Source organism: Scheffersomyces xylosifermentans, assembly GCF_036884685.1.
Source record: "Scheffersomyces xylosifermentans strain CBS 12540 chromosome Unknown RJT20scaffold_5, whole genome shotgun sequence".
Taxonomy (NCBI): Eukaryota; Fungi; Ascomycota; class Pichiomycetes; order Serinales; family Debaryomycetaceae; genus Scheffersomyces; species Scheffersomyces xylosifermentans.
In genome coordinates, this window is record NW_027042943.1 from 423,712 (window position 1) to 439,163 (window position 15,452).

At 42.3% G+C, this 15,452-nt stretch overlaps 5 protein-coding genes across 5 annotated transcripts; 3 read left to right on the top strand and 2 right to left on the bottom strand. All coding sequences in view use genetic code 12, as the record gives it.

Annotated features, from left to right (window-relative positions):
* Window positions 1-325: 325 nt before the first annotated feature.
* ATP20 (F1F0 ATP synthase subunit g) lies at window positions 326-700 on the top strand (the record flags this gene model as incomplete). Its single annotated transcript, XM_064921638.1, has 1 exon — window positions 326-700. One exon carries the CDS (start codon window positions 326-328, stop codon window positions 698-700), a length of 375 nt encoding a protein of 124 aa, XP_064773572.1.
* A 518-nt stretch (window positions 701-1,218) lies between these two features.
* On the bottom strand, window positions 1,219-3,066 carry CHR1 (RNA-dependent ATPase). The gene has a single exon (XM_064917335.1). It carries the CDS (start codon window positions 3,002-3,004, stop codon window positions 1,310-1,312), a length of 1,695 nt encoding a protein of 564 aa, XP_064773573.1. The 5' UTR covers window positions 3,005-3,066; the 3' UTR covers window positions 1,219-1,309.
* A 724-nt stretch (window positions 3,067-3,790) lies between these two features.
* RJT20DRAFT_128740 (mitochondrial 54S ribosomal protein mL57) lies at window positions 3,791-4,767 on the top strand. Its single transcript, XM_064917336.1, has one exon. It carries the CDS (start codon window positions 3,848-3,850, stop codon window positions 4,550-4,552), a length of 705 nt encoding a protein of 234 aa, XP_064773574.1. The 5' UTR covers window positions 3,791-3,847; the 3' UTR covers window positions 4,553-4,767.
* A 3,324-nt stretch (window positions 4,768-8,091) lies between these two features.
* On the top strand, window positions 8,092-12,178 carry SPA2 (Spa2p). The gene has a single exon (XM_064919113.1). It carries the CDS (start codon window positions 8,266-8,268, stop codon window positions 11,995-11,997), a length of 3,732 nt encoding a protein of 1,243 aa, XP_064773575.1. The 5' UTR covers window positions 8,092-8,265; the 3' UTR covers window positions 11,998-12,178.
* On the bottom strand, window positions 12,179-13,222 carry RJT20DRAFT_128745 (U2-type spliceosomal complex subunit). The gene has a single exon (XM_064917337.1). The coding sequence runs from the start codon at window positions 13,001-13,003 to the stop codon at window positions 12,230-12,232; it is 774 nt and encodes a 257-aa protein (XP_064773576.1). The 5' UTR covers window positions 13,004-13,222; the 3' UTR covers window positions 12,179-12,229.
* Between the last annotated feature and the right edge of the window lie 2,230 nt (window positions 13,223-15,452).

A 15,452-nucleotide genomic window follows, 5' to 3' on the forward strand; every position in this document is an offset into this window, starting at 1 on the left:
TGTGCTAGCAAAAACTCGCTATCGCTCGCTTTTGCTCTTAAGAATGGCCACAGCATATACTCGCTAACGCCCGCATTGCTGAAGAATGTGGTTGCAAATGCTCGCTTTCGCTCGCATTTACTACTCCATTAGGCACTCTACCTTCTCCCGCTTATCATTGGCTGGTCTTTCAAAAATCGCAGCATCAAAAAATCTCACACCAAAAATTCGGCAGCCAAAAAAATTCACTTCCAACAAAAAGAATAAAACAAGATCACTGTCACATCGATTGATTCCATTCATATTCCAACAAATCACATATTCCACCGCCACCGCCACCCCCACGATGTCCGCAATCATCTCTAAAGCCACCGGTCTCATCAACTCCGCCGTATCCAAATCAACCGAACTCGCAAACTGCGCTGTCTACTGGACTAAAGTATCAGCAGAAGTAACCAAAGTCGTAGTCAAAAACGAAGGCCTTGCTCCTCCTTCTTCGGCACAATTCCAAACTTTCTACCAAAACGCCTTCAAATTCATCCAGTCCCCAGAACAACAAAGAGCCTTCCTCGAAAAGGCCGCTGTGTTCAGACCTGGTAAGCAATGTGCTGTTAAGGCTGCCGTTTACGGTACCCAATTATTGGCCTTCTTCTCCGTCGGAGAGATCATTGGTAGAAGACACGTCTTCGGCTACCCATCTGTCGGCGGCTCCCACCACTAAACGCTGCAAACTCAACCAAATTTCACATTAAAACAAGGGAATGCCGTCATCAAAAGTAGTCTTTCTACAGTTCACTTCAACGAATTCACCTGGGTAACATAGATTCTGCCACACAAAACTTCAGGACGTGCTGTTTTGATTGTAGAAGAAGGAGAAAATCAGAGCTCCATCGGCCCTGAAATGCTCCAGAAAGCAGTACGGCCTTTTTCCTGTCATATTAGAAGTTAATTCGACTTTATTTATTTCCTGCAATACATATTCTGTTTGATAAAGAATAAGGGATTGGAAGAGACAAGAAGAGAACAGAGAAGAGAAGAAAGATGAGAACAAGTATGCTCAGCCATCCTTCCAATGTAGTCCACTTGCAATCGAGGTCTGTCGCAGGCCTAGAATTGAAGTCGTTGTAGAGAGTTTCAAAGGGGAGACACCATATCAGAATTATATCATAAGCTCATTGCTTTCATTTCCATAGACTTCATTCAGTCCACTCTACAATTCATTGACCTTGAAATTCCTGAAACCCCCTTTACATCTAACCTTCACAAGCAACATTCTCTACAAAACGGTCTATCCATTCGTACATTAGTCTATGAATTCATGCTGTTCTATCTATTCGCTTTCCTCCTCTTTCTCCTTCTTCTCCTTCTTCTCTCCACCTTCTTGCTTTCTTCTCTTCAGGGCTTCGATCATCTGCTCCTTTTGCTTTCTCTTTTGCTTCACTACTTTCGGAACCGTACTAATACCCTTTCTCTTGATCTCTTGACGCTTCACCTTTTTCTTATCATTCTTCGATAATTTGGCCATGTTCTCCATCCACCCACTGAATCCACTTTCACATCCAGATTGCTTCATCACGTTGATTATTGGCTTGACCGCTTGATCGTCCTCCTTGGTAAAGAATGTCACTGCTCTTCCAGACTTTCCTCCTCTACCGGTTCTACCAATTCTATGCACATATGCTTGGGCTGTTTGAGGAACATCATAGTTAATGACCAAATTCACACCTTTGAAGTCTACACCTCTGGCAATGACGTCAGTGGTAATCAATACCCAAATATCCCCATTTTTGAATCTTTTTATGACATCCTCTCTCTGTTTTGGTGTTCTTTCCGCATGTATAACATCGACATTCAACCTGTCGTACAAGAGTTCGTGGAAAAGCGCTTTTGCTCTGTGAATGGATTGTAAAAATATGATGATTGGTGGTTTGAATTCGCCTTCTTGGATCATTTGTCTGATGGCCAAGAGCTTACCTTCTTCACTACCGGTAAAGACCAATTTCTGGTCAATGGTGCTACTAGCAGCTTCTTTGTGACCAACAATCACTCTTATAGGGTCTTTCATGATGGACTGAGCCATTTCTTCCACACCAGAAGGAATGGTAGCCGAGAACATAGACTTTCTCAAGTGAGGGCTGCTACAGTTGGACAATATATCGTCGGTCTGTTCCACGAATCCTTGATCAAAGAGTTTGTCTGCTTCGTCAATCACTAATTGTTCTACTCTTGACAAGTCTACCTTCTCGCTTTTGACGATATCGATTAAACGCAAAGGCGTCGAGACAATGATATCATATTTGCTGGCCTTTACAATGTCATTACTGAGCTTGTTGGCTAACTGCTTCGACAAGATGGCGACATTGAGCTTCTTTCCACGAACCAATACTTGAAGCTCCTGGAAGATTTGTACGGCCAATTCGTTGGTTGGAGATATCACCAAACCACGAATTCCGTAGTTCTTCTGCTTGGGAGAGCTCTGAAATATACTCTGAACCAATGGGATCAAAAATGCAAGGGTTTTACCGGAACCAGTAGGTGCACATGCTATCAAGTCTCTGTTCTGCAAAGAAATGGGGATCGATTCACATTGAATCGCTGTTGGTTCTACGAATTCCGCCTCAATTAAGTTGGATAAAAGTTTCTTATCAAGCTGAAAACGGCCTATCAAGTCCTGAAATGAGCCAATAGGCAATGGAATGTCTTCTCCAGTGACCTTTACCTTGTTGGCCTTACGAAGCTTTCTAGCATCTTCATCGTTAGCAATCTCCAATGGAGGGATTTCGTCTGCTTCTTCCGAAGTTTCTTCTGTTTCTGTAGTTTCTACATTCTTTAAAGCAGCGCTACTATTGGTATTATGCTTTCTGGTGTGAAAGAAGTCGATTTCTCTCTCTACTTGGTGCTGCAAAGTGTCTTCCTTGTGCTTTGAAGCTTGGTTCTGTTTCTTAGACGGTAAGGCGTAGTCTGTGGTTACGTCACTTTTCTTCTTCAAAGAAGCGCCTCGAGATAAGATTCTAAAAATATCCATTGTGGGAACTGGATATCAATGCTATTATCGAGTTATTACTGAAGAACTTACCACTATTACACAACCATTTCCTTATGAAATGAATGCAAATTATTGAAATATTGGAATTTTTTTGAGAAGAGATGGTCCCAGATCACGTGAAGGTGCACGTGACAGAGAAAACGAGCATTTGAAGTATTTGGGAGTATGTGCAGGTGTTAATATTGACTTTGTGGTGAAGTGGATGGGAGTTATGGGATTTATGGGATTTATGGAAGAGATGGATGGAATAGGGGAAGCATTGTAAAGTAGAACGTATACGTATACATTCAACAAGTGATTTGGTAGAGTTTTCATTTTCTACGTTTTTTTTTGTCTTCTTCTTAATGCTTTATTGTGGGTGTCGTCATTAATGCTTACTGAAAAAAAAAGATCACAGTAACGTAATCGTTATGTTTGTATGTATGTATGTATGTATGCACTGAGACTGTGACAGCCATAAACTCACCAAAAGACAAAGCAAAGTTTAAAAACAACAAAGAAATGAGACAAACTCAGAACTACTCTACTCTACCAAAATCCTTCTATACCCACTATTCGATCACACCTACCTTTCACTCTACTCCCATCCATCCAGCTCATATTCACCACCATCGTCCCACAGCCAACTCCATTAAGCTGCAAAAAGCCGGCAGTTGTTACCGCACACGACCTCATAGTTTGACATTGCTTACATAAGCTATTACCTAACACTCCAACTATGAATGAAAAGTTTTAACATTCGAATTTTCAGGTAAGTGAATTATTCACTTCGTTTAAGAGTTGATTTCTACGGCACTTTGGCAGGTCTAGAAGATTGTAAACATGAGTATACGACAATTAGGCAGTCCCGGCAAGCTTATAAATGCCGCCAACAGCTTGAGGTGCTGGGAAGGCTCTAGATACTCGGCATTAAGAAGCATATATTTGCACAAAGGACCAAGAGTAGCTGGTCTTAAAAGAGATCCCGAAGAGGCCTTCGTTACCCATAACGGACACAAGTACGGGGTCTCCGAGGAGAACTTAAAGCCTATTAAGAGCTTTTTGCTGGACAAATACGCCATAACAGACGACTTGGCTTTACAAGTATTGACCCACAAATCGTTTGGTAACGGTATAAAGCCATACAACGAGAAGTTGGGAGCAATGGGATCTAAGATGTTGAACTTGTTTTTTGCCAAATTTGTAGTAGAACAGCCATCAACTAACGAATTGGCCATCAACGGAAAAAACTTAGACGTTTTGGGTACCCCTGTTGCAAAAGAATTGGCAGGTCGCTTAGCATTGGGCATTTTTGCCAGAAGTAACAACTTGAACTCAACTATGTTCTGGAAATCTTATAACCATGGTGTTGGGTTTGAGACTAGCGGTGAGATGAAGGTAAGTGCTCAGATGATGTACGCTTTGGTTGGTGCCGTTACCTTTGTTCACGGTAAGACTGTAGCTGAAGAGTTCATTAGAGAGAAGTTATTAGGAGCCAGTCCATCCATAGAAGACATTACTAGTTCTGTTGTCGAGAAAGCACAATAAGTTACCCAAAAGTAGGGAGCATCGACAGAGCGAAGAATTTCCATATTTCTTGTCACTAATATCACACAAATGAAGCAAAGTTGCTTCTACCATCATATAGATCCCAACTCAGGCTATTAAAAGCTTGCACAAGCAACTATTTAGTCATATTCTTGGGGCAAATTGTACATAGACGCCATGCGAAGATGTCATCGTAAAGCATAATCAACATACAAAGATAATGAAAATTGTAGAATAGTAGAGTCAGTTTCATTAAGATTACCATTGTCTTGGGATCGGTATACGTCACGTGACCTATACCGATTTGGAACCAACTTGAATTTTGCAGTAAAAGCCTAAGTATTAAGATCAGTTTGGAGATATGGAGTTTTTGAGGATCCTGAAGATGTGAAAATAAGACCAGGGATTGTGTAGGTAACCAGAAAGAAGTAATTTTAATACGGTTTTATCGTCAGTTCAGTAAAGAGTAAGACTGAAATGCTTTTGTTACTGATTGCATGGATAATGCCTTAGATAAGAGATCCTTCAAGAAGACCTGTAGAGGGCCTCTTTCACAAGTGATTTCGGAGGTTAGGGAGATATATCCAAATAAGATGGAAAGTATCCATTTACAAGTAAAGTCGCTGAAAAGCCGATACTTCCCACAAGTTGACATTGACAGGGTCCCCCATTGTGGATGCAAAAGATGCAAAAATTGCAAAACCCTGTAAAATGATATTTACCCATGCAACGTATCTGAAGATTGGCAATGATTGCGACGCCAAAACGTAATTCGTGGGCTTTTGGCCACCTGGCAAGCTCGATTAGAGTTCGAGTAGTAAACAAACTGACATGTAGTCGAAATCGTGACAGATCTGGGAGTGCTGATATGAGGCGGGCAGACGGGCAAAGATTGGCGAGCTGAAACAGCCTATTCTGGTAAGAGATACCAATTGGGAAGTGAGGAAGGTCAGAAATAGCGAGAACGGTGGGGGATGTTAGTGAGAATAGTGAGATCAAACACGTAGCGAGGTTAGCGACGATTTTGACAGAGTTAGTGACAGTGGTGACATTCGTGAAGGGTTTTATGAGAATATTGTCATGGAAGTAATAGGGAGAGAGAAAAATAGGGAGAGAGTGAAAAGATGGGAGGGAATGAAGAAAGGAAGGAAGGAAGAAAGAAAGGAAGGAAGAAAGAAGGTATTATGAAGCGATAGATTTTATGATTTAGGAAGTTTTTGGAATCAGTTGTAAGTAAGAAAGTGGTGATATCTAGTTGGTGTTTTTAGGTTGTTACAATTCGAATTGGTTCATAAACATAGGAAGAGTTGAAAAAGACCATTAACAGTTTATGGTATTCATTGTCTGATGGTTGCCTATTGTACTGAGGACTAAATTTAGTCGTCGCCTCGTTAGATAATGCTTAGGGAGAGGTCTCGGTACGCTAAGGAGAAAGTGCATGGACGTAGAGACACAGCAGTAGCATGCTACGACATGGTTGATACACCCATTGGACGCAAACGGGGGTATCAGAATGGCATATGGTGCAAGTGTGATACGTGGCATGCTATGTTGGCAGCTGTTTTGGGGGTATTTTTAGCCGTATTTTGGTATTTTGCGGCCGCGCAGCGAAAATATGAGAGGGAGAAGAAAATATAGGTCACTAGTAAATAAGAAACAATGAATAAACTATCAGATGAGAGAAAAAAATAAGGCAAATAAGAAAATAAAGAAATTAGAAAAAAAAAGAAAAGAGAAAATAACCACTACAGACAACGGCGTGGGACTGCGGTGGCCGTGGCGGTGGCGGTACGTTGAGAGTATCCAAGGAATGGTGTTAGCGGTGTAGCTGGCATAGGATGTCTTTCGAAGAGTCGCTAAGGATATGGAAATTTAGAAAACTTACAGAAGTTTCTAAAATACTAGGGAATTAGATCAGTATATTGCCAGTAAACAATACGATGAAATGACAATTGTTTTCTTTGTCACAGTCCCATGAACACAAAGGATTTTGCAGCACACTGAGAAGTCGCAAATTTCAGCTGGTACATTATTCCAGTGGATTCAAATAAGCGATCACCCTGGATCCCCCTTCCAATTGTCTTAGCAAGTGGTGTATGAGAAAGTGAAAAGGATGGTGGATGGGAACTTGCTGAGGTGAGTGTATGGGTTAGGTAGTCTCAGCAGATTGGCTCATCTGCTTGCCACAACAACATCGTTATGAATCCCATTGATTGTCCCAAGACGCAGCCAATGATTCTACAACACGTCACGAAGCGTGCAGCCTCCCCACGAAACGCGCTCGCTACGCGAAATCAGCGAATTTCACTCTGTTTTGTTTCTCACTAGCTCTCTGTAGAAAACAGTACCACCAGCACTAGCCCCACACCACCACCTTACTCTAAGACGTCTGTGCCGCCGGCCCTTTGTTGTATTCCAAGACATTTTGACGTAATGGTATACCTTTCACGTACGAGATTGAATTCCATGTAACATCGAAAGGAAAGCAGAATAGTAGCCCTCTTCCCTTCCAGAAATGAACAAAACTCCAACTCTCCAACTCTCACCACAAGTTCAAGTACGTTTTCTCCCGCCCCGCCGTAGCATAACACTATAAGCCTACAACAAAAAATTTGTCACCATCATCACTACCACCTCTCCAGAGCCACTCTGCTTCATTTTTCAGAATTTCATCCTCGCTAGAATTTTGCAGTATTTCGGGAAACGGAGTTACTACAGGAAACTACTTATACTACAGAGAGTGAGTTAGTTGCAACAATTATACAACGACGACGATTACCAGTGCTTTCACTACCTCACCGTCCCTATTCTCTGCAATTATACTCTGAACCAAGACGGAGCAAACGGGCAACTTCCCCTTAATGTGCTGCAATTTTACACCGAAGTATCAATAATAAGCTAAACCCTTTTCATATGTTATGTGTTATGTACATCTCTCACCATGTAACAGAATAATGACTAATTTCTCACACCCCAGCAGAAGGCGATATTTCTGCGATTTCTTGGGGGGACTCTGCGATTGAGGTGCCATTTCGGTGTTATTTCGGTGCCATTGCGGTGCTATTGTTGTCCTACCATTACTCTACCATTTGTCTACCTCTACAATTACTCTACAATTACTCTCCCACCTCCCTACTACATCTCTCTCCCGGCTGCAGTTTCTGATGCGTTCCACCCACCCAAGTCAAGTCCCCTGTAAACTACAACTATGTTTACAAAAATCTCCCACCGCTGCCCCGTTACCGTTACCCTTACCAATACCATTACCGTTCCACCAAAAGCCTGCGAAGCCAGCGAAGCCCACGAAAAGCCCAAGCCCACATAAACTTCCCCTAACTTTCCCTACCTTCTCACACCCTCCCCCTAAATTCCCCTACCTCCCCAAAACTTTAAACTCCCCTTCCCCAAAACTCTAACGGGAAATCGTCGCAACGCGTCTCGACGCTCCTCCGATTTTATTTTTTTCTTCTCTGTTTTGCCAATCCCAAATCCCGGTTCCCCCACGACCCCAGTTAACCGCTGTAAACTTTTTGTTGTAAAAGAAATCGATTTCAACTTGTTTTATACTGTTGATTCCTTTGCTAACCAGCATCAAGTTAACATCCATCCGAGTGGCGCCAAGTCGAGAATCACACCGGCAGCAAACCCCAGCTTTTACCCAGCCAGTTTCCTCCAGAAACCGACTTTATCGACTGCAAATCACCGTGTCCAACATGAGCGAAAAGGACTTGGTCCACCACTACAAGGTGTTGAAGCAGTTCCTTGATATCTCGGATGACCTGAGCGTCCGGGGCAAGTCCAACTCCACACGAGCCGCCAGAGCCCGCGAGAAGCTCTTGAAGTTGTCGTCGGCGCAGTTCAAGGAGTTAAGTACCGATGTTTATGATGAATTGAAGAGACGGATCGACGAGTCCAGAGGAGAACCAGACCACTTGTTACCCAAGCTGACTTTCCACCCCAAGAGAAACCAGGCACGTCAAAAGTTGGCGTCGTTACCGCAAACAAGGTTTAAAGACTTGGTTTCTGATATTCTGTTTGAAATCGAGAGAAGAGAGCTTCACATTGAACAGACGCCAAATCAAAACAGACAGAGTTCAAATGGTACTGCCCACCACAGCCAGCAGAGTCTGCATCTGAATAATAATAATAATAATCCTAGTAGTAATAATCACAGCAACGGCTTCCACACGCTTCAAAAGAAAGCATCAACGGCAAGCACTTCTAACGGCTCCGTCCACCAAACCGACAGATCAACAATGTCCGAAAAGAGTCACTCTAGAGGTCTCCACGATAGCTTGGCTCGACACAGAGAAGACGACGAGGAAGAGGAATATGAGGATATTGAAAAGAGCGTTCTTCTGCATAATGATACTAGCGTCAATGGTACAGTTCCAAACGGCAACTCTACCAACCACAGCATAGGTATTCAGTCCAAGACCGTTGTGCCTACCAAAGCCAATTTGATATGGTCTAGTGACGAAGAAGAGGATGAAGATGATGTTGAAAAGGGGCCTAAAAAGGAAAGAAAGAACTCCAGCGGTTTAGTAGATAACACAAGAGAAATCAATAACAACAACCATAACAATAACATCAGCCACACACAAGAACAGCCTCAACACGACCATTTCCAGCAAAAGCTTGAGCAAATGACTGCTGAAAACAACCAATTGAAGAACACCATTGCTGAACTCACCTCTAAGCTTGCTACTGTTGAGGGAAAACACAAAGATATAGATGAAAAGCACAGACTCCTTGTCAGTGACTACGAGTCATTGAGTGGTCAGAACAGATCACTCAGTGACGAGCTTGAAGTATTGAGCGAAGAAAAGAAAGCATGGAATGCTGAAAAAGAAAAAGCAAGATCATTGGAGAAAGAAAGAGAAAAGGCTGATAATAGCTCGAACTATGAAGAAGAAATCGCCAAATTGAAGTCTGCCAATGCTGCTTTACGTTTGGAAAATCAATCATTGAAGTCAACCGTTACCAAGGAAGCAGGAACTTCTCCTAAAAAGGTGAATACCGGTCTCGCCAATGCTATAAATAACAGGGAAATCAATGGCATAGGAAACTCTCCAAAGGGAACAATAGCTTCAGTCGCCGCTGCATCTGGATCCATTGCTCCTTCGAGAAATAAAGAGATTGATGCTTTCTTTGACAAGTTGTCTGCTTTGGACTCAAAGCCAGATTCCAATTCAACTGCTAATACTACTGCTGCTCTTAAAGCTGAGCTCACCCGCTGGCAAAAGAAGTTTGAGGACGCCCGCTCCAACACCATCTCCAAGGATATGGCATCAAAAGCTCTTTCTAATGATTCGCTTTCTTCGCTTGTTGCTCCACATGGCCTCATTTCTATGAAGCTTGTTGCAGACTTACAATCCTTGATCGAGTCGTTCCTTCTTTCTCTCAACAGTGCTGACGTGGATTCCGACACTCTTTTCGATAAAATTTCTAAGCTTTCTATAATAGCTAATGAAGTTGCCAGTCAAGGTGACAACCAGCAACTTAACAGCAATGAATTCTCTGTTGTGCTCAGAGAAAGTGTCAGCCATGCCCTCACTTCTACAAGATATTTTGCCATCTATCCAAATATATTCCCAAGAGTGGTGGTCGAGCGTGCAGTTGGTGAAATCGGATTCGGATTGTGTGATTTGGTACTGTCTGTAAAGTTAAGAGAACACTCTTCTGAGTCCAGAGCTATAGAACCAACTACTCCTGAAGTGTCGAGAACTGTCACGAAAGAATTTGGTGCTCGTCCATTGAGAATGGCTAATAAGTTGCGTGAAGTTCAAAACAGCTTAGGTCCAAATGGTTCTGATACTGACTCAAAGGCATCGGAAGATTCTAAAAAAGAAGAAACAGAAGAGATCTTACCATCTACACAGAGGCGTACAAGATCATTCAAGTCCCTCATTCCTAATGCAGTTATAGCCACAACCACCAGCAAGCCAACAAGTGCCAGAACGTCCACAGCATCTCAAGATGTAAGCAATAGGTCACTCGACAGAGATGGATCTACCAAGTCCACCGGTAATGAAGCTAAGTCGACTCCTACGATGGGTAGCCCTAGAGGAGCTCACATTTCGGAGTTGACATCAAAGTTTGAACAGCAACGCAATGGTGAAAGTTCCGATCTGTCTCCTAAAAACTCTCCTAATCGTGCAACACCACAAAAGAATATACTTGACAAGGTGAAACACTTTGAGAGCCCAGCAGAAGAACCACCAAAGTACAAGTTGGGTGTAAAATCTAGAAAGTTCTCATTTGATCTGGATACCGAGAGCCCATTCCGCCAAACTGACAAGAAGGAACTCTCTGGTCCATTCGACTCACCAGTAGCTGAAAAGCCCATACTGACTGAGAAGGCCGTACCTCTTGGCAGCAGCACGGGATCTGTTAGAAAGGGTCTTTTCCAGACTCTCCGTGACAGATTAGTCTCCGATAATGACAACAAAACCACTATTCAGGATGACACGAATATCTCAGAAGAAGGAATTTCTGAGAACGAAAAGACCGAAGTTGGAGACAGAGACTCAACTTCTACAGCTGAAACTACTCCATCAAGAGAGCTCGAAGATGAAGATAATCTTGACAGCGATGTCTCACCACTGAAGGGCGACAAGGCAGGATTCTTCCAGTCTTTCAGAAACAGATTGACTTCTCAGGGATCCACAACTGAAACCGAAGGAGATATTCCATCGACTGCCTCTGAGGAAACCGTTCAGAACGTTAACGCCCCACCTTCTCCACGTTCCATCCATTCATCTAATAAAACCGTGTCTGAAGCCCACATACCGGCAGCTGATGTCACACCTAAACAAGCACCAGTGACAAAGGGTGTTACATACCTGGATGATGTCAAGAACAACTCTGAGTCAGACTTCAGTGAAGAGGACTCAACGAGAAGTGAGGCTAGACAGAGACAGGAATACCGTAAATCAATGGCTGCTGCCACATTTAATGTTGATTTATTCAACATTGAAGATCCAGATAATACATTGACACAAGTCTTGCTCTACTTAGAGCACCAGACGGTTCAAGTTATTTCTACTATCCAATCATTGCTTTCAGCTATCAAGAAGCCAAATGCAACCAGAGGAGACTTACGTGAGAAGTCCAAGGCAATTACCATTGTCATTTCTCAAATGACTGAGGCTACTAACACCTCCATGAACCAGACCCGTAATGCACAGTTGAAGGAACACGGTAGTTGGGTCGTCAAGAGTTTGGAAGACTGCCATCACCGTATGAGCATTTTATGTAAGCCTAATGCTGAGAAGAGCGATCTGCAATTTGCTGACAAGAACTTCAAACAGCGTTTGGCTGGTATTTCCTTTGATATCGCTAAGTGCACCAAGGAACTTGTGAAGACCGTCGAAGAGGCCAGTCTCAAAGAAGATATTGCAAACCTTGAAAACAGATTAAGTCAAGTTGAGGATTTGAGCTAAGTGCCTTACCTCCTTTAGAATTTGTGTTATCTCATCAACTTATCTAGTCCTTTTGCTATGTCGAAACTATATGGGTTCCCTACAAGATCCAGTTAAGTTGTATCTAACTGGCTTTCATTTTATTTAATCCCCCTTTCTACCCCAGTATTATTAGTATATTTGCAATTTAGTATATAAAGCAATACATTACAGTTATCATTATCGTTACATGTTGTATTCTATCTATTACCTCTCATCTGACGTATTTGGAGAGAAACTTCTGATGGTAGTCTGATTTGAGAGTATCGTTGGTATAAGATTCCTCATCCGTCTTGGCTTTGTTGGGTTTATTGCTGAAAGCTGTAGTGCTTCTCCAGCTCTTTTTCGCCTTAAATCCATTCGTTTCCTCGTTTGATGACTCTGCGTCTTTCACTTGTACCAACGGGTTCGAGGAAAGTGCTTTCTTTTTCCTTTCTTCTTGCTCTACCTTGTCCTTTTCAGCTTGTCGTTCTTGTTTGATTTTGGCCAATTCTGCTAGAAGCTGTTTCGTTTCTTCTTCGGAGTCTATATCGGATTCCTCCTCAGAGCCCTCGTCATCTTCATCTTCATCTTCATCATTATCATCATTATCATCATCATCTTCGTCACCTTCCTCCTCATCATTAACTACTTCATCTTCCTCCGAATGGTCTTTATTCTTAGATTGTATTTCTGAAGTCTCTTCATCTACTTCTTTTTGCAGCCGTATTCTCTTGTTCTCTTGGAATTTTATGCTTTCCTCCTGTTCTACTTGAAATCTTCTTTTGGAACCTTCAACCAGACTCTCTTCGCTTGCTAAGAGTTCTCTTTTTAACTCTTCTACAGCCTTCTTTCCTGTCTTATAATCAATGTTCTTGCCATCTGGAACATCTTGTCTATACTTGAGTTTCGTTTGCTGGGGCAATGCTCTAGCGTGGGCAATTGTATCTCCTATGGCTTGGACTTTACCTCTTTTGCTTTCTAGCGTCGGCCTGTGGTTTGTCGTCATGGTGGCTGCAAATTTAATTACAAAAAAATTACTCCTGTTTAAGAATTCTAGTAAGGTTTAGTAAACGTTAGGAATTCACAATTAGCAAGCAATTTACTAAATAACACGAGAAATAACAAGAAATTAACAAGAAAATAACGGCAAAAATCAGGGATTTCTTGAAACTTTATTCTTTCTTCCTTTCAAGCACTCGAATAAACTATATTATCCAATTTTTACCCAACTCTATCTATGTCCAAAGCCCTTAAAACGACTTAAATATTGATAACCTGAAATATTTCATTATACTAGATATTCGGTATGTGCACGACTATAATTTTTCCTGTGATGGGAGACATTTAGAGTATATGCAGTACATGACACGAACAACTTATTTAATATAATTTTTTAGGACTTTATTGGAAAGCACCAAGGACCACTAAAACCGCCAAAAAAATACCCAAGCCTAAAAACAGAAAAAAACTCCAAAAAACCGCCCAATTCGTAAGTGTCACCGAAGCTGTCTGCAGGTCAGCTGTTGCCAGGCTTAGTTTGCAGCACCAGTGGTGGGGTGAAGTGGGGAGACCCACGAAAGAAGGAATAACCTCATGTAGGTGATACATATATGGAACTGTGGTACATTACCACTGTGAATAATAATGAATAAGGAGGAGGCTACTCTACGGAAGAGAAGGAAGGGAAGACAATGACAGGTGGAAGAAGAAAGAGGAGAAGAAGAAGAAGAAGAAGAAGAAGAAGAAGAAGAAGAAGAAGAAGAAGAAGAAGAAGAAGAAGAAGAAGAAGAAGAAGAAGAAGAAGAAGAAGAAGAAGAAGAAGAAGATTAGAGTTGGGACGGTTAGCGTTGGGAAAAAGGAAATGTGATATGTGATATGATATGTGATATAATGTGATATGTGAATGCCAAGTACTCCATGCGTTATGTGTGGGATATGTTACATTACATTATGTTATGGTGTTTGTATGTGTAAATGTATATGTACGATTAATGGGTTTATACGTTTAGAAGAAGAAACGTCGAATTCAATGTCTACCCTGAGAGTGGTGTGGTTGGTGGTTGGTGGTCCGTTGATTTTAGCTGTGTGCGCAAGTGATGGTAATGGCAATGAAGAAATGGCAAAATGGGATTATATTGCAAATTTTATGTTTCTCTATATTCTATATTCTGTATTCTGTATTCTGTACCGTCATTCATTGTTTGACTATCACCAGTCTCGGATTAAAAAGCCTGGATGGAATCAGTAAATTAGCCCGTTTTACCTCGGCAGACACTGTAATGACTAACTCTGTGTCGCTTTAGTAATTTTCATTTTAGTAATATGTAATGGAATAGCTACTTGACCCGATGTTGCACTTCGTACTTTTGGAGGAGAAGCAGAAGAGGAGGAGGAGTCCCTCTTTTAGTGTGAGTGTGAGTCTTCTGGGCCATTGTTAGGGACGGCACACACCCAAGTGGAAGACAGTTACCGAGTCCATTGTGTCTCGTATTTAGCCACATAATACGGACCATAGACGGTGAAAAGGAAAAGGTGTCCCAAAACTGCCCCATCCTCGTCGTCCTATCCGTTGACTGGATCCCCTCTCTTGGGGTCAAAACCGCAGGGCAGAAGGTCCATTCCTTAAGACATTTTGGAGTGATCCAGGCCGTTTTTTTAGCGATGGACGACACAACCGTAATAACCTTTCAGATCTGCATCTCATGCCACTCCCGTTTCATCCTGCTCCCCCTCCACTGTTCTCCTCTGGTACGATTAACAATGGTACCTCAATTAATATATCACTACTTCCCCGATTGGAAGCCGTCTTCACCATATACCGAAATAGCAGTGGATGGTAAATAATATGGAAAAATCGCATGCGGAGACGCTTCCCAATGAGGAAACGGGTCCGTGTTCCCCAACCAAAACCCCAAAATTTAATGCATGTTCTGCGAATAGGAGGGCGCGACATACGCACCACCCGCAATATATTATTAGAAAATATTGACTTGGATCTCACCATTCGGCAGATTACCTGGTTATAAGCAGGACACTTAATGGGAGTGTTTCCTAGCAGACACATACGATGAGAAAATAAGACAACAGAAAGAGCTGGAACCAGGGGCTCAAGCCAGGGCCCACATTGCCAGTTAGCAGAAGGCAGGACAATAGCGAACTCGATTGCCAGGTACGACAAAAAAAATCCACTCTTGTCCGATGGCAAAAGAATTAGTTGTGTGGTTTTCCCGGTCCATTTTCCTTCACCATTTTATTTTGACATCTGGCTGCCCGCTACTGCTGCTGCTGCCTCCGCTGTCTGTGCAACTGGTCGGTGCAACTTTTCTTTTACCTTTCTGTCTGCGACATTGCCCCGACATCAGTCGTGCGTGCGCTGCACATCCATGGAAAAATAATTTTCTATCCCGATTAGGAACTCCGTGTGCTGTGAAAAATCCTTTGCTATATAATGAATA